This window comes from Balearica regulorum, chromosome 2 (assembly GCF_011004875.1).
Source record: "Balearica regulorum gibbericeps isolate bBalReg1 chromosome 2, bBalReg1.pri, whole genome shotgun sequence".
Lineage (NCBI taxonomy): Eukaryota > Metazoa > Chordata > Aves > Gruiformes > Gruidae > Balearica > Balearica regulorum.
The window spans coordinates 53,788,604-53,815,683 of NC_046185.1; the positions used below are offsets into that span (position 1 = coordinate 53,788,604).

General features: G+C 35.6%; 1 protein-coding gene across 2 annotated transcripts in view; it reads left to right on the forward strand.

Moving 5' to 3' along the window:
- The window catches only part of SMCHD1 (structural maintenance of chromosomes flexible hinge domain containing 1), an 84,605-nt gene that overhangs the window by 41,433 nt on the left and 16,092 nt on the right, over positions 1-27,080 (forward strand). For both annotated transcript variants that reach the window (XM_075744320.1, XM_075744321.1), the window contains exons 20-36: positions 910-1,054; positions 1,283-1,379; positions 4,414-4,486; positions 6,211-6,350; positions 7,354-7,488; positions 8,362-8,589; positions 9,306-9,454; positions 11,367-11,455; positions 12,602-12,720; positions 13,415-13,582; positions 14,852-14,977; positions 18,471-18,550; positions 20,068-20,225; positions 21,942-22,057; positions 22,507-22,568; positions 25,785-25,872; positions 26,281-26,412. In XM_075744320.1, coding sequence (XP_075600435.1) covers positions 910-1,054; positions 1,283-1,379; positions 4,414-4,486; positions 6,211-6,350; positions 7,354-7,488; positions 8,362-8,589; positions 9,306-9,454; positions 11,367-11,455; positions 12,602-12,720; positions 13,415-13,582; positions 14,852-14,977; positions 18,471-18,550; positions 20,068-20,225; positions 21,942-22,057; positions 22,507-22,568; positions 25,785-25,872; positions 26,281-26,412 — 2,105 coding nt within the window. The remainder of the gene's footprint in view (positions 1-909; positions 1,055-1,282; positions 1,380-4,413; positions 4,487-6,210; positions 6,351-7,353; positions 7,489-8,361; positions 8,590-9,305; positions 9,455-11,366; positions 11,456-12,601; positions 12,721-13,414; positions 13,583-14,851; positions 14,978-18,470; positions 18,551-20,067; positions 20,226-21,941; positions 22,058-22,506; positions 22,569-25,784; positions 25,873-26,280; positions 26,413-27,080) is intronic.

Sequence of the window (27,080 nt, forward strand, 5' to 3'; positions counted from 1 at the left end):
TTATTCACTTTGACAGTGCGGAATTTCTTATACTGTTACTTTGTCAAATAATTTTACAGTTTTATCATTTTCTTGTAAATAGAATTGTAAACACTGTAAGGCTGAGGTATTTTTGTTGTTGTTTTAACCATTAAAATAGTTTTGGCCAATACAAGGTAACATTTTTCCCTCCCACTGTGATTTTCACATCTCTTGTGCAAAAGAAGCTCCCTGGTAATGAAACCTGTAGCAGTGAGAGTAGTTGTTAATTTGAGTCCAAAATAATTTGATAGAATATTTATCTACCATTTAGCTCAGCACTGTATTGCTGCTTTTTTCAAAGGCCACTTGGCAAAGACAGTTTGATTCCACAAAACACTGCTCTCATTTACAAGCTCCCATACGTACTACTCTGTTGAAACTCATTTTTTAGTGTATAATTGGAGGCAGTCTAATGGGGCCAGATTTCACAGGAAGGATTTCTGCACTAAGATTTCTTTTTCAAATGCTCATCACTATTCATCTTTATCTCTCAATTTGGGATAGTTGTAGAAAAAAAATGTTTTGTTGTATGAATGATTTTAACAGAATTAAAGCAATTAAATGGTTAAGAAAAGCTGTCTAGAAGGAACTTGTCCACTTTCAGGTGCTCTAGCGATGTTTTAAGTAAGTACTTTGGAAGTTTTGGCTGTCCTGTTATGTTTCTTAGACTGTACTCTACTGCTATTATGTTTTAACTATTGTTTTTATGTTACTGTAAGTTAAAAAAAGAGGATCAATCAATAAACCATAATTTTGGTTACAACAGTATTCTGAACAACCTGTTTACTTTGATGGTGAAAACCACCTGACTTAATTGCAGCCTTAATTAAGAAAAAGCTAATGAATACACATAATTCCTTCTAAAAATGTATTATTCTTTTGTCTTAGAGGGCAAACCAGAGAAATTTTCAGTGGGTCTTTTGGAGCTTCCTTTTCGAGTTGGAGTACCTTTTAATATTCCTTTGGAATTGCAGGATGAATTTGGTCATGCAACACAGTTGACAACTGACATTAAACCAATTCTTGAAGCTAGGTAATTCAACCATCTGTTTCTTTTTTTATTATGTATTTTTTGTCCTTTCTTCATGTGACATTAGTAATTCTTTGGCTTTTGTCTGAGTGATATACTGGATGCTTTTCACATAAATTAACTGGCATTTTTGCTTTTATTTCCATAAGAATATCTGAAAGTATATTATATATTAAAACACTGTGTGTATTTTTAAATTTATTCTGGTTTTTTTTCTATATATTTTTCTAGTGGATTGACATTGCAGTATGAAGAAATAACTGCAGGAACAAAATGTGTCATTAAGGGTGTCACTGCTAAAGGCTGTGTAAACAGTTGCCAGGGCAAGGTAGGGTAATGAATTTAAACTTGAAGTAATGTATTTAAAAAACAAACAAAAAAACCCACAGAGCAAATAATTTTTGTATAAAATGGATTGTCACATAGTGTTGTCTAAGTGTGGTCTACACTAATGACTACAGGTTTTTTGGGGGGGGGATATTTTCAGATGATCTCTTACACTGAAATAGCATAGGGAGCACTGAAATCTTTCATTCTTGCCGTTGAGATGATGCGTAGTAATAGTTAATGAGTGGTAACTACTTGAGCTTCTCTAGATGTTTCCAGAATGCTGTTTTTACTTCTGTAGCAAATATGTCATCCAAATCCAACATGTTATTGATGGATTATTAGCACCTAGTCAAGCTGCTAATTTACTGTGAAAACAAAAACATATGTTACATGCTAAAAAGATTGCTTTCATAAAATAGATCTTAACACTTCTGATAAATATAGATTTGAAGATTAAAAAAAAAAATCATGTATATCGCATATTTACACAGTATTCTAACCAGGTCGTAATCCTTTCATTTAGTCTTAGTCTAGCATAGTAAAGACAAAGCTAGGAACTGAGGTAGCTGAAGTTACCTCATTATACTATTGATATTGTTGCTTAGAAAAAAAAGTAAATAATGGTGCTGGTGGAAAGGTGTGTAAAGAGAAGAGGGAGTGTATACCTGGTTATTGAAAACTGGAGGGAGTTGAATGTTTTGTAGGTAAAGCTCAGAATTTAAGGGGAAAAGCAAAAATAATGACAGAAGGTAAAGGTGTGGATTATGGGAAATGAAGTGTGTAGGAGCAAAAGTGCCAGACTGTGGCAAGACATAAGTTTGGTGCACAGCAAGACCAAAAGTCAATTACAGAATTTGCCATACAGAAATAATACCGTACCATAATAATGGAAAAGAAGGGGTGTTATTTTCTCACGTTGCTTAATTGCAGGAGACAATACAGGAACTGGCACTGAAAGCAGCAGTTGTAATTTATATGAAAAAAGGACTGTTTAAGACAGTAATAAAAATAATAGCAAAAAGCAGGATGGTAGAACAGCAGAATAAAAATAACATAATTTTGAAACATAAATACAGTGTAATTTTCAGTGCTTAATTTAAAATAAGAAGCAGAGAAGAACAGAGGAGAAATTTTCAGTACCTTAAAAGTCGAGTTTGAAATGGTAGCAGAACAGCTAAAATGTCCCAGAGAAGCAGCTAGTAATGGGATTCTGTAAGGAATTTAGGAGAAAATGAATGAGACAACAAAAAGGAAGAAATTGAGAGCATGGAAAAAATTAATGTTTTTTGGTGAAAGGAGTAAGGGAAAAAATGTTGAAGGAAAAAACATACCAAAAAGAGAAACTTGATTGAAAGAGGAAATACAGAATATCAGTCATCAATGAAGGAAGCACTGATAGGGAAGAAAGACGAAAGCAGACTTCATTTACTTAGGTAGTCATTGATTTAATTCCACCCAAACCAGTCCAGACAGAGAAAAGTATGTTTTGATTGTGGGTGGAATCAAAGGGAAAGTTTTAAGATAAGTATGTAAGTAATGTCAAGGAGACTGTTCCCTTACAAGATTTTGAATACAATCAGGAGAAGGGTGAATAAAGGAGTTTAAAAAAGGAAAACCATATTTCTTTATTATTCTTTTCATTTTAAAGTACTGTAGTATACATACAAGCAGACTTGAAAGCAAAAGAAGAGTAGATAAAGGGATCATGAAGGATAAGGGGAAGGAACTTCCCTAGAGGACACAGATGTTGAAAGATTAAAAGGAATGAAGTTAAAGATGTAAACTGATTAATTAGAGGCAGAAAATAGTGCAGTATTAAGAAGACAGCATTAAGTAAAAAATGAGTATTGCAGAAAAAGACTTGAAACTAAAAGAAGGGAAGCATAGGAGTGTTGAGAGCATGAATACAAAGCTTGATTGATCTACTGAAGAATTCAACTAACATTAAACATCAGCTATCAGCTATACCAGTTTCCCATGGTTTTGCTTCCTACCTTATTTTTCCCTTCTTTTCCTCTTTTTTTCTTTTTTTTGTTTTCAGTTCCCCAACATGTAACTAGTATATTTTGCTTTCCCCTTTTCTCGTGATTCACCATTTGGTTTAATGGGGCTCCAGCTGATATGTGCTGCTTGGCTTGCAGGCAGGCCACTGTGGTTGGCTGGCTGGCCAGAGCTGGAGCATTTTCCTGCACCGTCAGCTGGGGAGCTCATGTGTTTGATGTGGCTGCAGTTGTGATGCACCTGCCCAGGCCTCTTTGCACTTTTTGCTTCTCTTACCCAGCAAACCAAAAGAGCTTCCCATTTGCTTTCCTTCGATCTACAAGTTGTTAATGTTGCACATGCCCTGTCAGGCATGAGGTGGGCATAAGCCAGGATTATGAAACTAAACCATTCCAGAGGTGGCATTTCTGAACATGTAAAAATGACAATTCATTAATTGCAACTAAATCTTCTCAAATACCAAATATATAAAATATGAAATTCACATATCTGCAGTGCAACTAGTTTTTTAAAGTTGGAGCTTTTAAGATTATTGATTAGACTGCTTCATTCTCTGATTTTAATGTGAAAATCAGTTTTAGTGATGAAATTCTACAGCAGTTGTTTTTCTAATGGCCTTATTCAAAGATGAAATGGATAGTAATTGTGGTGCCTTGCTTCAGTCAGCTAGCTAAGGAATAATGAACATAGAACTTACAGACCCTTTCTTTAAAAGTACTTTTTTTTTGAACTGATACGTTTTTTTTCCCCACTGAAACAAACCTCTAAGCAGGAAACCACAAGTTATGATAGCTCCTTTTAATGGTTTCAGAATCGTGTAGATTAACGTGCAAATCCTGGCTTGAACGTCTCTGGAAATAGTAACGTGGAAAAAACAGATTTTAGTACAGGAAAAGAAATCTTAATTTATGTAATGGTGCGAGAAAATTTGCATAGACTTCTAAAATTTACATATATATGAATTGACATGACTATGGGAGATAATTGATGGTCTAGTTTTGTTTAAGGTTAGTATTTATTCTTTTCATTAGAACTTCAATCTGAAGGTTACTCTTCCTGGTTTGAAAGAAGACACACAAATCTTTAAAATAAGATTGCAGCCTGGTAAGTATCCTCAAAATATTTAGTGAATTTTTGCTGAACTTTATTGTGACACTATTAATGAAATGTTTCTTCTCCCAAGAAGGTGAAATATTTACTGAGGCATAAAAAAGGATATTCTGGCTCATCCAAGTGATGACTGAAACTAAATAAAGCTAAGGGCATGTCATTCTTGGCAGGAATATCATCAAACTCACAGCTGAATCTCATCCATTTTTCTAGCAGCTGGAATTTACTTACTTGAGACTGATTTTTTCACTTCTTTTTTAATTACTTTAAATTGAAGCTGGCACCATTGAATGAATGAATTTTTTGTCTTCTCAGTTTTCTTCAACATTAAGCCCTTTAACCTGTACTAATCTGCATTGACCTGTTCTCCCTGTAGAAAACATCATGTGAATAAGTGCTCATTCGGTGTCTTTCCCCAGCAAAGCGGGGATGCTTTGACAGTTGGAATTGTGTCTGAAATTTTTAGTGTTACATGTTGACTTCATCATAATGCAAGAGAGAAATATAGAAGTCTGTAAGTCCACTGCCCTTACCAGAATTTTATGCTTTGAGGATGTCTTGATGCTGAGAATTCCCTTATATGATACCTGTTATCCCTTGTTACCTGGGTTTTTCTGGATTTGGGAGATAAGGTATAGTTTGAAGGCTGATTTTTTTTTTTTTGTTTTTTCTTTTGGCCTTCCAATTTTTGGTTTTTGACCTACCAAACTTTAGGCTTTCCCATCTGATTTTGCAGAGAAATTGTGTACTTCAAGCTTTATTAGACTGTCAATGCACAGTTTATTGCATTATTATTTATCTTTTGATAAGTTAAGGCTTCATGAAGAAAATGGCGTGGAACAATCTGATTTGAGACAGATTGTATTGTGTATCACTTAGTCATTTACCTTGAACTGAGGGCAACTTCATCCTTCATTAGAATCGTTTGCTTTTGCTAACATTGAGATGCTTCACTACCTCTTTCTTATCATTTGACTTATCCTTGGGTTTTAAAGCTGTGTTTTTGAGGAAGGAGTGAATAAAAGCTATTTCAGTCTTTCCTGTTCTTCAACCAGTTAGTTTGAAATGGAAGTTTTAATGAATGGTGCTTAGGATGTTTCTGAAAAATGGCTGCCTTTGTTCCTTCAGAACTTGTCTTTTAATAGTAATCTATTACTTCCTTCTCTTTTTTAAAACTGATGAAGTCATTATATGTTCTAGGGGGTAGACTTACTTAAATAGCTTCACTTTACTATCCAAGTAATGCCAACAAAATTTTCTGTTTCTTTTCTTTGCCTACAAATTGTAGCTGTGGTAGGTTTGGTAATTAAACTGCTGCACATCATGATTGATCAGATAGCTCAGCATTAATATCTTTGGTTTTAATATGTCAGGAGAAAGCTTCAAGTTTCTTTTTGATGAATATGAATCCATGTAGTGTGTAAATAGTGCTGTATCATGTGTCTACACCTTGTATATGCTGATGTTTGTCATGTTTGTTTAACTATTCCATAGTGAATTCATTCAAAAGATTGCCAGGTGGTATGTTTTGAAGGACAGGAAGTGTCCAGAACTTCTTGGCGTAAACCAATACACTTGAATTGGGCTAAATGGTTTGTTACCACAAATATCTTGTTAGCTTGGCTGTAAAAACTTTTTGAGATGGCAAAAACTGAAATCCAATGTCTCACAAGTTACCTAAAATATAACCACAGTTCTCCAATTGTGCATTTTTACAGGCCCTCCTCACCAATTGAAAGTAAAACCAGATTCTGAAATTCTAAAGATTGAAAATGGTACAGCTTTCCCCTTTCAGGTTGAAGTACTGGATGAATCAGGAAATATAACAGCACAGCCAAAGTTGATAGTTCATTGCAAGGTAAACTGCATTTTATTATCATAGCGATTTCGATACTTCTCTTTTAAAGGGCTGGGAAAAGAGCCTGTTTTGGCATCTATATAGAGTTTATTATCTTTAATAATGCTTTTGAAGTTTCTGTAGCTTGGTGGTCATAAGTGTGACTCTCTTGCCTCATCTATTATGAGTCATTTGTTAAGTTTCAGAATCAAAGGAATCTGGCCTTGGAAATGGAAGAGAAAATTGTGGAGGCTATATAGCTACAATTTTAAGGTATTCTAGGTCATATTTGCCATATACAATGCTAAAATTTGTTCAGGAAAAATTCATACAGCTTTTGATTTTTTTTTTCAGATGAAAATGCAGATTTAGAGCCTAAAAGTAATACTAGATAAGACTATTATCATAAGCACTTATCTAACTTCAAAAGGGAATGCAGGTGTTACTGTGCCTCTTAGAAGTAAAAAAACTTTTGCCCTTTAGACCTAGGGGTTTTTAACTTGAGAAGGTGACTTTTCCAATTCTAGTGAAATCAGTCTTCCAGTAAAAACAGATAAACAAATAAAAATGTTTTTCCCACTGCAAAATAGTCTGTATTCCATATACACTTTATAAGTGTGCATTCTCTTCCTGTAGCCTGGGTCTGCAGTAGTATGATGACATGTTGAACTTGATATTTAAATTCTGTTTAATGTTTGATTTTTAGAAAATTAATGAAAAGGAGATTTATTTAACAACTTAATTGAATTTATTGCCATAATGGCAAAAGAGACAAGTGTTTATGTGTTAATACAAAACAGTTGAAGAGATAGTAAATTTTACTTCTATAACTTCTTCCTTTCTCCCACACATCTCACATCACCTGTAAAATAATAAAGGTGTTGATCTTGCAGGCCTCTGGAAAACGGAAATCTATCAAATTTATCTGTTGTTAATAGTTGGGACTTGTACAAGTAATCAATTCTGGAATCATCCTAGTAGTTCTATAAAAGAAACCTGAAGTTTAATTTTACATTTTAAATAGTTTTTAGGTGCTTCAAACCTTCCGGTGTATTCTGTGGACTGCAGTAATGCAGGAACAAACATTTTAACTGGGCCGGTTATACACGTACAGAATATAAAGAAAGACCAGATGCTGAAAGCAAGGATTGAAATACTTGTAAGTATTGATTGGGATGTTTGGATGAACAAATGATTCAAAACAGTTTCTTGTCCTGTCTTGCTAGTGTACTGAAGTCTCTTATGAATTAACTTATCCCCCAAAAGTTACCATAAGCTTGATAATCAGGTGGCTGCCCTTTTCCTCTCTGGGCAATCATAAAAAGAATTGTTTCCATTTTTTTTTCCTTACTCTTGATTTCTGAACTCCCTGAAGTATTTCAGAAATATGCATTATTTCTGGGATTTTTCTTCCCCTTCTTGCTCCCTGGATCCTTCTGACAAATTGCCTTCATTGAATAAACATTTAGAGCCAGAATAGGTATGGCAACATGTTCCCCCAAACTTTAGTGAAGAAGGGTATTTTCTTTCAAAGGTTAAAAATCGATAGCTTTTTGTAGCATTTCAGTCTTAAAGCTCTTGAAGTTTGATTTTTTTTTTATTTTTTTTTTTTTAAAATTGAACTGACTACTCAGTTCTCTGGTAGTCAGGAGAGCCACACTGCTGGACAAAATAAGACCTGTGGTGTGTTATCCTGAAAAATGTGTAAACAAATACTAATATAGCAAGATGACCTATATGAAAGGATACTTACGATTATTCTTAAAAAGTATTTTGTAAATTGTATACCATAGTGCTTTCGGAATAGAAAAAGTTTTCTGAATAGCTAGCATCAATACTAGTATCTGTGAAAAGTTGTAAGTATTCAGGCATTTTCGTTTGATTTACTTCTGACAAGTCAAGCTGATTTCATGTTTGGATACCAGGTCATACCTGATTATCCAAAGTAGTGCCATATGCTGTTATGGAGTAATATTTATGCATATATGTATATTTTATATCTTAATTACATACCTCTTTTTCCCATGTACAGAGTTGTAAAGATGTGCCACCAGTGGAAAAGATTATTAAACTTCTTCCTAGCAGTCATGTTGCAAGACTACAGGTCTTAAGTATGGATGGACAGAAAGCTCTTCAGATTAAACATCAGGATGAAATTAATTGGGTTGCTGGCAATGTCTTGCACAACCTTATATTTCAGATGTATGATGAAGGAGAAAGGGAGATACACATAACTCCAGCTGTGGCAGAAAAAATCAAGGCAAGTACTTTTGAGGGGAGAGATACAATGCTGGTTCTCTAAAATCCATAGACATCAGACAACGAAATAATATTCCTCAAGACTGTATTATTACACATGGGAACTTCACTCTGCTTAATAAATTTTAAAAAATAATTTTATTAAAACTGTGTCCTTAATGAGGTAAAGATTTAATAAAATGTTAAATAACACTTCAGGGTAGTATTATGAAAAACAGGTTAGTAATTTCCAGTGCTCTCCTAATCACAATAAAATAATTCCAACATAGCTATGATTCTTCAGATCTGGGATTTTCCCAACATTTAGGAACCTTGAATAGGCTTGTTCCTTCATGAAGATCTGCTTACCTATCAACTCTTTCTGTGTACATATGTGGAGTCTAGTATAAAGGTAGAGCTCCACTAAATATGTGACACTTTTTTTGGTGAGTTTTTTCAGAATCAGATCTTCCTAACTCAAGAAAGTGAGGGAAACTTAGTACATGGTTTGGTTTGATGTTTGTTGGTGGGTCTTTTGGTTTTGTTTTTTGGGTTTTTTGCGTAATTTTCGTATTGGGGAGGATAGCATTGGTTACTGTTGGAAAATGCACAGGCTTTCCATTGAAAGCTTCTGTTACCTGTATGTTACTTCAGCATATTTAGAATGACCACGGGTGTATTATGTAGCTAGTCATTAGTAATTTAGCTTTTGATTAATTTAAAAAAATTTAATTTTAGGTTAACTGGACACCTAGAATTAACAGAGAACAGTTGATTCAGGGTTTATTACCTGATGTAAAAGTACCAACATCAGTAAAAGATGTACGTTACTGTCTAATTACTTATCTTGATGACCACGTGTCTTTGGAGAGTGCATTCACAGTCAGGTTTGTTCATTTTAAATACTTTTTTATGAATTATGTTGTTGGCAAAGGATTGTAGATCTGTACTTTGGGGTAAAAAAAAAAATCTTTCTACAGAAGCTGAAATAATGAAAGCAGTTGGCAAATTAACAGGGGAATATAGGTTTTGCAAATTGTTTACAGGTGAGAACATTACCTATGTGAAAGACTGCATCACAATCTGTTTGTATCCAGCCCTATAATCACTTTTGTAAGTATACAAAGTTTGAAAATGTTTAGTAAGCATTAGCTTGTAGGATAATTAGTCTTACGGAAGAGTCAGCTCGCTGGTTACCGAAGAGAAATATCACTATGAAATTAATTGTTACTGTTACGGAGGTTATTACTTTGAAGCTAAAGATAGTATTTATCTAGCCAAATGCTGCATGCCTGCATCTGATATCTCCATCAAAAGTGACAGGCTGTAAATTGAACTTTAAAATTGCCTGCCTAAAGTCACTCTTACTGAGCCTGGGCAGTAGCTCTACTTACTGTATCTTTATAAAGTGGTTTTTTTAAGATTAATCTGGTTCTAAATTACTTTAGTATATTTCATCAGTTCTTAATAGGTTAAAATTAACTATTTCATAGGGCACTGATGCCAGGGTTAATATGCAGCAATTAGACATTTCACAGATCTCCAGTAGAAAAAAAAAATAACTACATGACCAAGCATTAACATTCTTTAAAATATTGGGAGCATAATGCTTGTAAAGAGGTGTCCATGATGCAATGCTGTCAGAGCCAGAAAAATATTCAGTTAAGTAGTATTTTCTGTTTTCTTTTATGAAGAGCAGAAAAGCAGACTAAATTAATACCTCTTTTCTTGAAAGGAACTAGAATAGTGGATTGATTTATTGAATATTTTTAGTACATTTTTGCATCTCATTGAAAAGCAGTGTCAGATCAGGGAAACTCTATTGAGGGGTTATGCTACTGCAGTTGTTGGCATAAAAATTAACGAGGCCATTCCAATGGGATTTTTAAAGATCTCAACATAATTTTTAGCTTAGAACACACAAAAGGAGTAAAAAACATTGGTGTAGGATAACTCTTAAATCTTAAATAACTTGCAGATGTCAGATAAGTTTTAAATATTTGGGAAGCCAGCACATAACATACATCAACCTTCATCAAGTAAATGGAAGGAAAGGCTGAGATTGTTTAAAAGCACCCCAGTATTTTTAAGAGACTAGCATTAGTCATAGTGTAGGTTGATGACTTCTGCTTTATCATAGCAAAAGAGGAGATGGAAATGTGATTATTTTTTTTTTATGGTTATGCATCTTCTCTGTCACTTTTGTAATGTGCTCTGGTTTTGTTTTGCTTTTAAGGAAAAATTGCATCACTAAAAATTTTAAGCTATGTTGGTTGTAATCAGGTCCTTAAGTTCAGCAAATATTTTTGTAGCAAGGGAGACTGTGATACCTTTTTATGTGCATATCAGGATTAATGTTGATATTGTAATTGATTTTACAGTAATAGATGTATTTTAATACGTAGACAATTGTATGTTACTTTGGCTTAGAGGTGTTGGGGATGTTTTTTCCCAAGATTTAAAATACTACAGACTTGAATTCTGCTTTATCTGGCTAATGATCCGATCTATGGTAAAATACTGGTTGGAAAGTTATTACAGATAAGGTAAAATCCCATAACATTACTGTGGTTTGTTATGTAAGCAGTGCACGATAAGCTCCCCCGATAAGATTGAGGTGAAAGCTATGTAACTTGTGTGCATCTGAGGCCTGATCCTCTAAATATGTGCAAGGATAAGATAAAATTTTTAAAAATTCCAGTCGCAAGTGAGTGATAACTGCTGTATGCTTTATCATGCCTACTGTTATAAGTGATTACCTTTATGAGAATTATTGTAAGTTAATTTTCTTATGCTTAGACCACTTCCTGATGAACCCAAACACATTAAGTGTAAATTAAAAGGACCAAACACACTGCAGCTGGGTGAAGAACTACAAAGTGAAATTGGTGAGTATTTGCATATGCTTCAATTTCTTGTAAAATATATTTCTTTTTCTTGGCAGTTTATTAGCCTGTTATGTACACAGATGTCATAAAAAATGAATTATCTGATACTGTTTTAACATTAAAAACAGGTTTACATTCTCATTCATTGAAGGATAATCAGACTTCTCTAATTGCTGTTTTACAATTCTGGAGTTACTCTCTGATAAAGTTTGCCTCTTAGTTTGTACATTGGGACGTTCATCACACTGAGTTCAAACTGTTAATAAATTTTTGTTGCATTGATGTATTCTCAAATCTTACAGGCCATAGCAGCAATCAGACTATTTCAAAGGCATGGACTTCAAAGTGAAACATTTTAAGGCTAAAGTTTACCTAAGAGGAAGGCATGTTAGGGAATCAGTCTTCTCATTCGCCTTCGGTTTCTGTATGCAGTTGCTACATGGCATAGTAAGAAATTAAAAATTCTTACAGTATTTTGGGACATTAAAAGCTTGTGTGTAAGTGAAGAAAAGCACATAGGACAAACTAATAGGTTGAAAAACAGCTTACAATTTTAAGATTTTTTTCTTTTAACTTAATAGCAAGAAATAATCTTTTTTTTTTTTCTTTTTCCCAAAAAAAGCAGGAAGCACAAATAGTGATAGGACTATGTAGATACTTATTCTTTTAATACCCACAAGATGAGGGGATCTCATCAATGTATACAAATACCTGAAGGGAGGGTGTAAAGAGGATGGAGCCAGTGGTGCCCAGTGACAGGACCAGAGGCAATGGGCACACACTGAAGCACAGGAGGTTCCCTCTGAATATCAGAAAACACTTTTTTTACTGTGAGGGTGACTGAGCACTGGCATAAGTTGCCCAGGGATGTTGTGGAGTCGCCATCCTTAGGGATATTCAAAAACGATCTGGACATGGTCCAGGGTAACTGGTTCTGGGTGGCCCTGCTTGAGCAGGAATTTGGACTAGGTGACCTCCAGAGATCCCTTCCAACCTCAGCCATCCTGTGATCCTGTGATACTCAGGCAAATTTTCTCTATATTGTGTGTATGTTGTATACATCTATATTCTGTATGTTGTATAATGTTTCATTAAAGCAGCTGCTGAGGTAATCGATAATAAATTTAATCATCTTTTTTTTAACAGATGTAATGATTACAGATCAGTATGGAAATCAGGTTCAGACAGTGACATCTGCATGTGTAAATTCCCTAGGAGTTTCTGGGCCTGGACTTGATAAATCGAGTTTGAAAATAACTTGGCAGGTATTTGTAAGATATCATATAGTTTATTTCTCTGTAGCCTTTGTGTGGTAATTGCCTTAATTCTGTCACACAGAATTGAACCAAAACTGTGGAAAAATAGTCTAATTAAACACTAGCTGGTAACCTGTGAGAAAATAGAGACCTACAGCATTAAAATCATGATCCTGTTCTAAGGAATACAGCAGCATCTGTTAAAAACCTTACCACTGCTGCAGCTGTACAATATAGGGGCCAGTTCACTTCATGGTTGAGTCAGGTTTGTTTTGTTTCTAGTCCATTGCTCTCTATCTTCTCTTCTAAGTTGTTTTTAGTCTTTTCTTCTGTGTTTGTTTATGGTGGTACAGTTGATTTTTATGATCTTTTGGAGAACCTTGTGGAACGGACTCATATTGTCTGACATAGTTTAATTTCAAATGCGTTCTATACATTTTAAAACATGTTGGATACAACTAAGTTGTATGCAACTCTTATACACTGAAAAACAAGTTCCTGAGAAATGCTTCAGTTTGGTCACTTCTTACACAAGAAGTCCATTTAAATTTAATAAAAGGAATAGGTCTTGTCACTTAGTTTTTAGTCCACTGTGTCACAATTAAAACAGCAAATAGTGTCTAGCAGGCATAAATATTAAAATATGATATTGAAAAAAATTATACTTCCCTTTGATAAAAATCTTCTTTTTATTTCTCAATAGGAAAATACTCTAACAATGAGAGTAAAAGGTATTCGGTTTAAACCTTGTTTACTTGGAAGCAAAGAATTGTGCTTTGCATGGCGTGAATTTTCTGACTTTCTCAGAGTAAATTTAACTGCAGGATCCCCTGCTAAATTGCAGTTTGTGGATTGGCCAGAGTTAGAAAAGGTAAGTTGGACAGGTTTTGTTTGGGGAAAAAAACCAACAGGGTCACTAGGCAGCAGGTCTTTTATTTCCAGAGCTTGTTGGAGCACAGGATGCAAAGCTGAAAACTCTGATTTCTTAGTGATTATACGTCTAAAAATTGTCAGAAAATGACAGCTCTAGAGACATTTTTTACTCTATATGGGACAGCATAACACAAGCAAAATTAAGTATTTTGCAATCTGTCTAATTATATAGACATGTTTTAAATGGGACTGTAGATGTGAAGCATTTCTCATACAGTAGTTAACTACATTAGTTTTTTATAACTAAACTTATTTTGGAGTAATCTAGCGCATATGTGTGACTCTGTTTACAACACTGTATTCCTTAATATCTCTTAAACGGTTTATTCTGTCCCATTTGCCCTTCTACAGATAAAAAATTTTTATTTTCTTTTGCTGCAGCAATTTTACTATGGGCTGGATCCTAACACGCATCTTCCACTGCTGTTTGCCAAAGATACTGTCCTTAATGGTAGTAATAGTTAGCAAGTCATCTCTCATTTATCAGTTATTGGGGTTTTTTGATGTTTGAGATGAAGGAAGGCAGTCCCAAATTTACTTAAGTTTACAGTCAGAAAGTGGGGAAGGGAGTACAGTACTTATATCAAATGAAAAGGATGGAGATTTTTGGTACCATCCATTTATTTACTGGTTGGGAGTTTTTTATTTTATTTTTCAATGTTTACTTTGACTATTCAAGTGATAGTTCTGAAGTTGCAACAGAAAGCAAAATAGGAGAGTGGAAGCAGGTAAAAGAAAATTGGATCTCTAAGTAGAGAACAGGAATAAGATTGTGTTGGCAAAAAGGAGAAGGAAGTTATTGAAGAAAACAGAACAAAAGGTTCAGGGAGCGTCATAACTATTTTTACTCTCTAGAAAGTTGTCAGGGTATATCAGAAGATAAAAATTTTAGGCTGTTAGCTCTTTCTACAGGAATGAAACTGTTTGATAACCCTCTTCAGAAGCATGTCCTTCTGTTTAGTCACATCAACATGAGTAACACACGCAATTCAGTTCAAGCAGTGTGTTTTATAATGACAAGAGAGTGTAAATGGAAAAAACTCTAGAGGTACCTTCCTGGAGTTTTACAATTTTGTCATGGTCTAGCTGTAATGGGAGACAAGTAGTATGGAAAAAGCAGACACTATTGTTCTGGGAATTCTTGACTAGCTATGAATGTCTGATATACCTAGAACAGAATAGTATAATGCATTTGTATCTCTTCCAGCCTGTTGCAGTGATTAATGGTAGAGAATTGCAGAAGCCCCTTATTGTTCAGCTGTGTGATCAATGGGGAAATCCAACTCCTGAACCTAACATCAAAATCAGCCTTACAAAGAGTAACAACTTAAAGGTAAGCACAGACCTTACTATGTGAACTTTGTTTAACATGAAATTTTTGTTGTCATGTCTACCTTATCTTCTTCATTTTCAAGACATTTTTTGAAAAGTGAATAAAATATTGTAAGGGCACAAAAGCATAATTAATCTCATAATAATATTGTCAACGACTAATGTAAACAGTTCCCAGGACACGTTGCTCAGCTCCCTTTCATTATAACAATCACAAATATAACAAAATTCCTGTAGTACAGTGTCCAAGTGTAATTAGTATAAATTCTGGATCTTCTACTGCGCTTTCTTCCAAATTCTGCATCCCCACCACCCCATCCCCCACTTTTATCTGAGGTCATTTACTGAATAATAACAATAATAATGATTATATGGTCCAAACTGGCAACCAGATCACTTTTATCTGATGATTCTTTGACTGTGGTTCCTTAATATATGACTTATGGTCTGTACCTAAAGATAGTCAGCAAGTTTGCTTCCTACTTGACTATCCCTGTGAAAAGCTTTGGCAGTATAAACCAAATTAAAACAACAAGGATGCAAATCTAACCCAAATTAAAGTGGTTACTGTCCATTCCATGAGTGAAGTATGAGTGTCAGATGGTCTGCACATTGGTCAGTACGAAGAAAGGAGTTTGACAGAATACTCCATTCATTAAAATTTCAGTTCTTGTTATTGCGGGGGGGGAAAAATCAAACGTTCCTAACTGTTGGTGCAGTGACTGTTACATCGAATGTGTACATTATCAATACAGGATATATTCATCCACCTCTGGACGTGACACTTTTTCCTGCAGGGCTGGTCTCGTTCCCTTTTTGTTCCCACTTGCCATGCATATGGGTCCCTCAGTTCTCTCAGAACTCACAGCAGCCAAGAACTTTTTTGCTCACACCTCAAGAACTGTGCCACAGTCTCACCTTTCCCCCAATTTAACTGTGCTACTAGTACTTATTTTTATAAAGAATTTACGGTAAAAAAAAAAAAGAAATTCCAATATCATGTACATTTTTCTTGTGGCTCTTTTGAATCTCTTGCTGTAGAAGCCTGCCTCATAGTTTGGGGGTTTTTTTTGTTTGTCCCAACTACTGCCTTTATGATGGCAAGTCCTTAGGGCTACTGGTTATGTTGTTTATGAGAGAACATAAACCTTGACAGTAACACTGTGTAGTTGTGCTGCCTGATAGATGTGGTGGCATGCTGTGTCTTTCCAGATATTGTACCTTCCTTCGGGGAGGACCAGCAGCATGTCTTAGAGTGTCTGCATGCACTTTATCCAAGTGGGATGTGTTCAGGAGAAAGTGTTCTGAAAGCCAAGGTGGATCACTGTTATAATGTGTTTACTACAGTGTGCTGTCCTAGAGCTTAACACCAGTATCATTTCTAAGTGTTACTTTCATACGTTAGCAGAGCAACCAACTGCATATTTGCTGAACAGACATCAGATTGGTATTCAGGGCTATCTTGGAGAACATCTTTAGAGAACTGTCTTGCCTTGGCATTTCAAATAGGTTGTATGCACAGTCTCCCAAAGGAAAGAAGCTTCTGGGAACTGAAGTTCTCAGATAAGCTGTCTGTCTGTATTTCACATCCCATCCCCTAAGTCTCCTAGGCCTGATATTCTGTGGTTGCAGCATGCATTTCCTGTGCTCCGTTCTCTATCTTACAGGTCCAAAACTAAATTAGTATGGCTGAACAGAAACACTCTGAACTCTTATGTGCAACTCAGTAGTGGAAATGCACAAAGCACTGTTTTCTGTAAAAAGGAAACCTTTCCATTCTGTGATGTACAATAATTTAAAATACAGACTTATTTTGTTGAGTTGAATATACTCTTCAGGAGAGTTTATTAAATGTCTGAAAATTTTCTTAGTATTTCTTAGTCTATCTTTACAATGCTGCCTTCATTTGAACCATTAAGCACGCATTTTTTGCCATTGCCTTTCTCTAGTGACATGGTAGGATAAATTCATGCCTCCCATAGCAAATCCATTATGAATCAACTTTGCACAATTTTTTTCCTAAAGTAGTTTCTTTTAACTTACTGACTTGATATTTTTTGAAAGAAAATAGTTTTGGAAGAAGATTGCACACTTGAAGTACTCCAAAAACATTGGTTTTGTGTAAGTGGACACTAGACACTTAGTCTCCTGAAATTTGTGCTGAAATAGCAAAGGGAAGGCAATTTCATGCCAAACACTGTTCAGACAGTGACAAACATTTTTCCACACTGTTGCGTTATATCATCAATGAAAAAGCTGATTTCCCTTGCTAGAGAGGAATTCATTACAGAAGAACTCAGAATGTATCTGTGGTGTCCTTTGGTGTCCTCCAAACTTTAAAGCTACTATCTGAGGTTCTTTTGATACACTGACAAGATATTTCTTAGGTAAGGCTAAGGCAACATGCACACACATTTGTAGAAGAAATAGCTTCTGCTTACTTTAAAAGTGTATTAATATTCTTTGAGTCACACCTGTTTCTATAAGAGGATAGACATTCTCTATCTGCTGTACTGGTGTCTGTACTTTTTGAAAGTTATGGCTGGTGAGGAAAGTGAAGTGATAGCTTCTCTGCCATTTAATGTGTAAAGGCAAGCATGACTTAATGGTACTGCCAATTGTAAGATTTCGCTTTCAGTGCCAGGGAAGTAACTGCAGCAAAACAGGGTGCACGCTTTGTAGAACACAGTGAGTTAAAGGGGAGTTATTTTCTAACAATGGAATTTAGCTTTTAAGTCAACAGTGGAATTTCCATTGACTTCAAAGGACTTAGAGTTAGACCTAATTAATGTGCTAGGTAAATAGATGTATAAGGCATCTGTGTTATTATCCTAAAACAACACTGATAAGAAGGTACCTATAATTATTAGCGTTTGATTAAATGCCATTTCTTATGGTACAGAGGTTAGTTCTTGTTCGTCATTAAGTTTTGGTAACTTAAGTTTGTCATAACACTTTTTTCTAGATTATCTAGCAGTCTTACATTTTTGGCAGTGGAACTAGAGTGGGGGAAGGGGTAGAGACACATAGATGTTTTAGCTGTTTTTACTCCAGTTGTATCATTTTTTAATTTTTGCTACCTGTGAATCTCTGTGCAGAGTTTCTCTGGAGAAACACTGTAATAGGGAATAAATAGTTTGTAGAAGGTTTTAGAATCTGAAAATAGACTCAGATTAATGTGTGCTATGGATGACATGATAGCATCAGTAGCAATTAAAGAAATAACATTAATGAAGTATTTGAACTTATTAATAAACAAAAATATCTTAATTCAGATAAAGAGATTGTCTTCAAAAACTGGCAGAGAAAATTCTGCAACCTCTTAATATTGTATTCATAACAGTGTATCTTTCCCTAATTTAGAGTGCAAAAATACAAAGAAGCTATTGCTCAAATGGAAAGACAGTATGCAGGCAAATGAGATATACATTTTAATCTAAGACTTGATACTCCTTTTGTTTCATTGAAAGAATAAAAAATATTTTTTTTGACAGATTGTTCCTTCAAACCAGCAACATAAAACAGATGAAAATGGTAGGGCTAACCTGGGAGTTATTAGTATTCATGCACCTAGGTAAGTAGTGAAAACTATATGGAAAAATTTTGAATTCTGAAATGTCGCTTGCTAGATGTATTTAAGCTGCGCATTTCATAAAGTACTTACAAGAATTAATCTAGAGCTAAGGTCAAACATTTATTATTTATAGGCCGGTGGAAGGCCAGATAGTCAGCTTTAAGAAATTAAGTGCTTAACTAAATAAAATTCAATAGCTGCTTCTTCTGGTGTTCTGAGAAGCTGCTGCTCTAATTTTCTGCATCCTGTTTGTTCTGGTCATGGTAAAACAGAGTTTATAATTGTCAGCCTGTACCTACTGCAGATGGTGTCATAAACCACTTAAAATGTTTGAAATGTACAGGCTTTGGGTGACCAGATCCAGACGCTATGCCTTCAAAGTAGGAACACAGTTTAGGAGTGTTGAAACCCCACTTCCTCAGGGTGCTAACGATTAGTTGAAAGGATTAGGTAAAGTGTCCAAAAGAATTTTTAAAATATATATATATATATTTATTTTTTCTTCTTTGCAATAGAACAAATGAAGTCTCATTTCCTGCAAACGGGCGTCCTGTGGCTCCTGCTTCTTCATGTCAGTCACCCTGGCTTCCCTTACACTCACATGTCCCATCTGACTTTTCAAGTTCATTATTTCTATATCATCCTCACGTTCACAGTTCTGGTACCCACTCCTTGTATCCCTGAGCTTTTCTTGCAAGACAAGGTTGGCTTTAGGTAGCTTAGCAAGTAGCAACAGGTGCTTGTTCTTAAACTTCTGAAGTATTTTATGGCAGTTAATATCTTTGCATTCATATCTGCAGGATTTGACCCGTAATATTATTTTGCATTTGGAAGAAAATCTATTTTAAATGCTGTTGATGGTCCTCAGTGTATTTATAATGTCTGCATCTTGGTAGAAGGATGATGACTATTAGTTATCAGTATGTTACTGGAGGTTAGGAACAGGTGTGCTTGGTGGTAACATCCTGTGTTTTACAGCATAATCAAAACTGGCTGGGGAGTACAGCTTCTATGCGGTTAAATGTGGTATTCCCGGTTCTGTTTAAAACCTAAAATTTCAAGTTTTTAATAGTGTTATTCCATAGCAATGAAGTCATTATACATCTAGCAAAGTGCATTGCAAGTGAGTTGTATGCAGATTCACTCTTTGGAAACTGTTAAAGCAGAATGGTCCTCAGACAGCGTTTTCAGTAGCTGTGCTTGCTTTTCACCTTACTGTCTTCTGCAACTTAAAGATTAAGTTGCTAGTGTCTTACAGGCAATGAAACATGATCAAACTAATGAACAATAAAGCAAATTTAAATGCAATAAGCTAATATCTTAAGAATAGCTTAAACGTGATTTTACTTGTCTAACTTTGCATTAACACTTCCATTTTTTCTTCCCTTTGCTACTGTTAATTTTTTAGATTTTTTTATCATGCTTTCATGTACATAATTCAGACTTGCGGTCTGTCGAAAATTGTCTTTTCAGAAGAGAGATTTTATAACCATTTTTATGATTTCTGTATATTTCAGGGGAGAGCACACTTTACAGCTTAAAGCCTCATATAACAAGACCACATTAGATTGTCCTATAATCACATTCAATGTCATGCCTGATCCTGAGAAACCTGTCCGCTTGAATGTTAAATATGACAAAAATGCTTCTTTTCCAGCAGGAGGTACCTTCCCTGGTAAGTATAACGATTCTTTGGTGGAAATCAATTACTCAAGAGCTTTGTAAACCTAAGAAAAACTATTTTGATGATTCTCTTGTTCGGTTTTTTGGTTGGTTGTTTTGGGGATTTTTTTTTTCTGTTTTGTCTCAGTTCTTTGTAACAGCTATATCTGAGATGGCTCTGTAACACTTGGGAGAGAAGAGATATGTACATAATCTTTGGAAAGCATTTCAAAAGACCTCTTATTTATTTGTTCTGAATTATTGGCTTTGTCTATAAATGGTAAAACTACAGAATCTTTTCTCTGACCTTAGTGAAATACCATATTTCAGTTTCTGATTTTCCCAAAAGATGATCTGAGCTAGTTCACACATGTTTTCCCTCATCTCTTTTTCTGTGGAGTAGTAACAAAGGAGGTAGCCATGAAATTATAGAGCAACTGTGAGCCAAGAGGAACCAAAAAGTGATCGGAAGTATACCAAGGACAGTACAAAATATTTTTCTCTCTTGCTGTATTCTCTCACAAAAGGATGATCTTTGCATTCTAACTAAGGCTGCTGAGTCATAAAAGAAGCTGTTGCTGTTTCATAGTGTGATTTCAGAATTTTTCCCCATCTATTCTCTGTACTCCTTTGTAAGTACTTCTAGATTCCCAGATGATAAACATCTCTCAAAGGTGACAAAACAAATCAGAAAATTTGCTTCATACAAATCCATTTGTTATATCCCAAGCCTGTATGAAATACCTGCAACATCTATTAAAATCTCAGGACAAAAAGGATTTATTTGTAGTATTAGGAGTTGAGAAGCAGAGTACTTCCCACAAGTATGAGGTCTATGGTGTGAGGGGCTTGTTTCTTAACCAAAGAACATTCATATTCAAAGACAGTAATTATACTGTCATAACTTGTTGAACCAACATTTTTATGGAAAGAGGTTTTTGTTCTTTAAAATACTCCATGCAGTGTTACAAACTTGACTAAATTCACAAGGTATTTTAGTTTTGCCTAGATGAAGCATACTATAGAAACATAGAATCACAGAGTGGTTTGGGTTGGAAGGAACCTTTTAAATATCATCTAGTTCCAAACCCCCTGCCAAATAGACCTTTTTCAAATGTAGTGTGTAATATAAATCAACCATGTCTTGAGAAGAAGAGAAGTAAACAGCTTCTTCAGGAGATAACATAGTATATATGACATTAAATTTTGATATAAAATTAGGTATTAAATTCCTTATGAATTTAATTCCTCATGTTTAATTAACATCCTAATTATTGGATTTACTGGTGAAGTGAGGTGCACCTGAGGGCAGACATTGCAATGTTGGCAGCAGTCATGCCTGACTTTTTCATACACTTCAAAGCACAGTCCTTCCTTAATGTGCAAAATTCAGTTCTGCGTGGACAGTGCAGCTTCACTTACATGCTTGAAATCCACCTGTAACCATAGTGGTCAAAGTCAGATTTTCAACTAGAAGAAGGGTGAAGCAGTCATTGGATAAAGTAGGTGGGTTTTTTTTCTAAGGATTGTTACCTGATCTCATTACAGGGCTACGGAGAGCAGGTTTTCCATATCTGGTTTTAAGTTTTCTGGGTTTTGGGTTCTGTTTGGAATGTGGGTTTTGTGTGGTTTTCCTCTTGGTATGAGGGAGACACAGAAATTCATGGAGTTTGTTGTTCTTAATTCTGAATAAAAATAATCTTGAAAAAAATTGTCTTTCATTGCACAGATTTTATGGTTAGTGTTCTTTCTGAAGATGACAACATCATTAAAAATATTAATCCAGCACGGATTTCTATGAAAATGTGGGAAGCACAGAGCAGCGGAACTAGGATACCAATTGATGTAAGTCATCAAAATGCATTTTCAAAATGGATATCAAAATGTCAGCATAGGACAAACATATTTGCAGTAGCAGCTTTCCTTCATTTAACTTAGATGAATATCCTTTAAATAACAAGTGTTACATACCAGTCATATTTGTTTATCAATATCTGTCCTGTTACAAGTTGTCAGACTGTTCAGATGCCAAGGCTATAATAAGGACAACAATGCTACTGCTTTCCAGAAGCTAACTAATAGCTGGGAGACTATTAAAAGTTGGCACTCTGAATTTTGCAAAGAAAAGATGCTGAGAATTAAGAATATGAAAAAAGCGTCTAAATTATAGGTGATCTCACTGAATTACTGTATGCTATCAGTACTGCAAATCATTAAAACTTGATAGCATATTACCAGTAAGGTACTTTAACTTTCAATATATTGCATTAAATTTTTTGCATCTTTCTTTTCAGGTTACAACATTTAGCTGTAGTAAAGTGAAAGATGACAAGGAAGATGGCTTCTTTTACTTCAGGTATAGCAGCATTTACAATTACTGATGCATCTTACTGTACAAAATACATAGTGTGAAATAGAATCAAGAGTTTTAGGTTTTGATAATAACAATCTGTTATAGAATTAGTATGATACAGTTCTATGAAATGGTATAAGATACGAACAAGATGCAGTGAATGTGAAGATTGAATTCTCTATACACATCTGACATTTATCTGAGAGTAGAGAGAGAAGAGTCTAATATAGCAATGAAGGGACTACATCATTTGCTTGTCACTTGTCTAGTAACATTCCTTAATTCTTTTCAGTGTTACGTTCAACCGCTGTAGAACTGCAGACGGACAAAGTGCACTTAATTCTGACTTAATACCTTCTGTAGCTGTGTATTAATCCTGAACCATGACGTTGGCCCTGTCAGTTTAGTGGTCTTTCCTTGGGTTACTTATTCAGAGATGTTGTCTTAGATGACAGGCAGCAGAACTAGAGTTCATCATAAGCTGGTGACTGACTTCCACATTCTTTCCACATCTGTTCCTGACAGGCATGCTATGGGAGCAATTAAATAGTTGTGGTACTTACTGGCTGTCAATTCAAGCGCTTGCCTCCTAGGAACAGACTTTCCTTCTGCTTTTGGAAAGCAGGCTTTAGGATCACCGTGATGCAGCAGATACCACTGTTGTACAGCTGATCCTGGTTCCTGCATCAGAGGAACAGAGGCTGTTGCAGCTCAGCTATGTCCAAGATTCCAGAAGTATCTGAGTAGCAGCACTTTAAGAGGTTTAAGAGCATTAAACATTAAGTCTTTGACGCTTTTTTTTTTTCTTGGGGAGCAAAGTAGCTGAGGCTCAAATCCAGAGTTCTGACCCAGCTTGATATGCAGGGCAAATGTACCTCCATCTGTAATTCCCGCTGTCATATGCAGCCAGGAAACTGTCCCATCTGGGAAGGCAGCTAATAATGACCTTTGTTTATTCAGTCTTTTTGGCCTCTCAGATGGTGTACAGCAATGTAATGTATTTGTATGTGAAGGCTTTTTCATTTAAGAGATTACAACTAATCTCTTAAACTATTTAAGCATGGCTTTTTGTATTATTCCCAAGATCTGTCTTTACCTTGAAGGCTCTCAAGATTTCACAGCCTTCTAAGGCTGAGTTTGGCAGCTATAGCAAAAGACGACTCCCAAATAAGGATGCAGTTTTGCTTTTAACAGAGCAGAGCTTCCTGTGTGGCTAGTCCAAGCTTATGGAATGAACTTGTCCGGAAACCAAGGATCACTGCAGACTTGCACCAAGTATGAGGTGCATTTCTGTGACCTTGGTCATACTAAGAAACTCTTAGTTATATGTGTAGTTAAAACATAAGAACTCCCTAACACATTATCAAAACAAGGCACTCTGCATCATGTATTTGTACCTCCAGAAAAAGAAAACTACAATGAATGTGCCAATGTGTAGTCATGGTAATAAATGTTCTCCTCTGAAAAGCACTATGGTGGTCAGTGTGATATAAACTAACCTATAGAGAGTTGAATATGGACTTTGGTACCTGTACTGTACTAGTTGTCCACAAATGTCCAGAATTAAAACTCCCAACCTTTTTAGAAGTTTGAAAGAGCGGAGAGTCAGTAGAGACTACCCATTAGCAGCCCTTGTAGGAAAGTACACATTACTCATTGATGCAGTGTCTGTGGCATCACTGTCTACCGCCTGGTTTCTCTCAAGTTTTCCTGTCCTTGGCACAGTCACAGATGGTTTTCATCTATTTAATGCCAATCAGTAACATGGATGCTATTATGCAGTCTTAACAACTTTTGTAACAATTGTGCAATTTCGTCTTTTTCTAAAGCATATGTCTGGTTAGATGGTGTTCAGCCACGAGATCCTTAGCAGATTATTTACAACTCAGTTTTTTTAATGCATCCTGACAAGGCAGATACTACTTTAAGTCTTAACCTAGATAAAACGGAGAAAAGAAGGTAGAATTGTCCCTACTGTATGTGAAATACAAAAAGGAGAAGTCATGGTCCATTCTATAAATAGGTAAAGCTTTGGGATTTTGTTGTTAACAAGTTAAGCTATTCCAGGGAATCTTGCATCTTACTCTTTCCCAAACAAAAAAAGAGGAAACAAATTGCTTAATGTTATTGACAAAACAGATAAAATGCTGTATGTTGAAAATAAAACTGTCATTAACCAATTCAAGAGTGCCACAAGTCATCCTCTCAGAGAAATATGTAAATCTTGGTTAGAGACTGTTTGCATTTCTTCAAAAGTTTCTAAGCTTTCCTAAGTCACTGCTGTCCCTTGTTAAACACCACAGCAGCCTTGCGGATGCTGTGTGGCCTTCCTTGCTGGGTGAAGTTCTGTTTATAGCAGCAGCAGCATAGGTGTCTGTCTTCCCTTCTTATTTTGATGTTAGAGGTTCTTTGCCAGTAATCTGCACTCTGGAACGCTGTAAAGTAAAATGAAAACTCTTTTCTCACTCACCATACTCAACCTTGGCCATAGGTCCAAGTTACCCAACTTTGTACGCCTTCTGAGTAAGAGAAGGAATTGACTACTCGGATTTTACATAAATTCAAGCGAGATGATTAAATTTGGAGAGAGTTTGTTGTTGCAGATGTAAACATCTCTATGCTCTGTTTCAGTAGCTTTCTGAAAATTCATTGAATAGGAAGTGAAATGGTGTAGACTTGCAGATTTCTGAATAAGGTCACGACAAACTTCCTGTCAGCTGATAGAGACACACCCTTAGAGGAAAGCTGAAGGAGGGTCGATTTAGATTAGATGTTAGAAAGAAATTTTTTACTGTTGGAGTGGTGAGGCACTGGAACAGGTTGCCCAGAGAAGTTGTGGAGGCCCCATCCCTGGAAGTGTTCAAGACCAGGCTGGATGAGGCTTTGGGCAACGTGGTCTAGTGGAGGGTGTCCCTGCCCATGGCAGGGGGGTGGAACTAGATGATCTTTAAGGTCCCTTCCAACTCAAACCATTCTATGATTCTATGAAACTTTGCTCATCCGTGTTTCCAAAAGCCTCATTCTAGTTCTTGAGAAACTGTCATCATGTTCTTGCTGAAGGAGGAGTGTTATGGAGGAGTACTAAAATATGTCATGCCTTAACAGGACTTTCTAACTATTTTGATGGACTGCTCAGAATTTGATTTGCTTGCATATTTACATACTTGTAACTTTAAAATTAACTTGCTTTTGCTTGGGTTTTGTTTTTGATTTATTTAGGGATAAAGTGGTTCCAGAGAGAGTGGGCACTTACAGTATCCAGTTTACCTTTGCAATGGATAAGACAAATATGCTCAGCAGTGACCAGGTTTGAATCTATAATTAATTACATGTAGCCAAGAAAATGTAATACAGAATCATCTGGGAGAAATATTATGATACTTTGTAGATTCAGAATGCAAATACTTTCACTTGCAAACTTCGCAAAAAAAATTGTATTTTTATTTTTGATAGTTACTGCTTTTAAACTGTTGATAATCAAAATATGTTTTTGCTTTTATAACTAAGCAGAAATTTTGTGGAATAACAGCTGCATAATTTGCAACCTAGTAGAACTGTTTTATGGTCATCCTAATTGATTTCAAGAGTCAGTAAATTTCAGATGCATTTGTTTCAGTACTTGTTGAGCAACCCATGTGTGCAGGTGAATTGCAGTGAATTATATCAGTCTTTATTTTGTTTTGTTTTGTTTTATTCTTCCTCCTTTTTCTGCTAGATTATAGTTGAAGTTGTACCTAATGACCCTGTACGCTTGTTACCTGATTCTTTACCAGCTACTCCAGCAGTTTCCAATGTTCGAACCCTTACTAGCCGTACACTGGTGAAGGATTTATACCTCCATGTAATGGTAACTATACTTTAATACAAAATCATAATTAGGGAAATATATAAGACTGCTAAAAATATGTTGAATTGTGCTGTAAGGCACTGCTGCTGTCTCTTTGCAGGTTAACTTCACCAAAAAGATGTAAATCAGTGATTTCCAGTATATGACAGGTGCATCTTGTTTTATTTACATACAGATGACCAAAACTAAAAAGTGCAATCATTGCTGTCACGCATCTCAATTGAAATGCATTTTGTGTTGCCACAGGAAAAGAATGTTTCAAGAATAGATTATGGGGGGGGGGTGGGTGGACACACACACACTCCCCCATCCCACCCCCGCCGATGTTTCTCTCCGTATTATTATTCCAGGACACTGTTTCTCTTAGAAGTATTGTATTAAATAAGGTTTCCTGAACTTTAAACGTTTACAGGGATACAGGGAGATCACTTAACAGTTACTGCCATGAGCAAAACAGACTTGACTTGTGGAAAATTAATTTAACTTATTGCCAATTAAAATAGATTTGAGTAGTGAGGAGCAAAGACAAAACCAGGAAAGCAACCCCTTCTGCCCCACCCTTTCGAGGCTCAGCTTTGCTCATCACAGTTTCCCTGCTCTAGTGTGGGTGCCTCCATGAACTGCAGTCCTTCATGAACTGCTCCAGTGTGAGCCCTCTCCATAGGCTG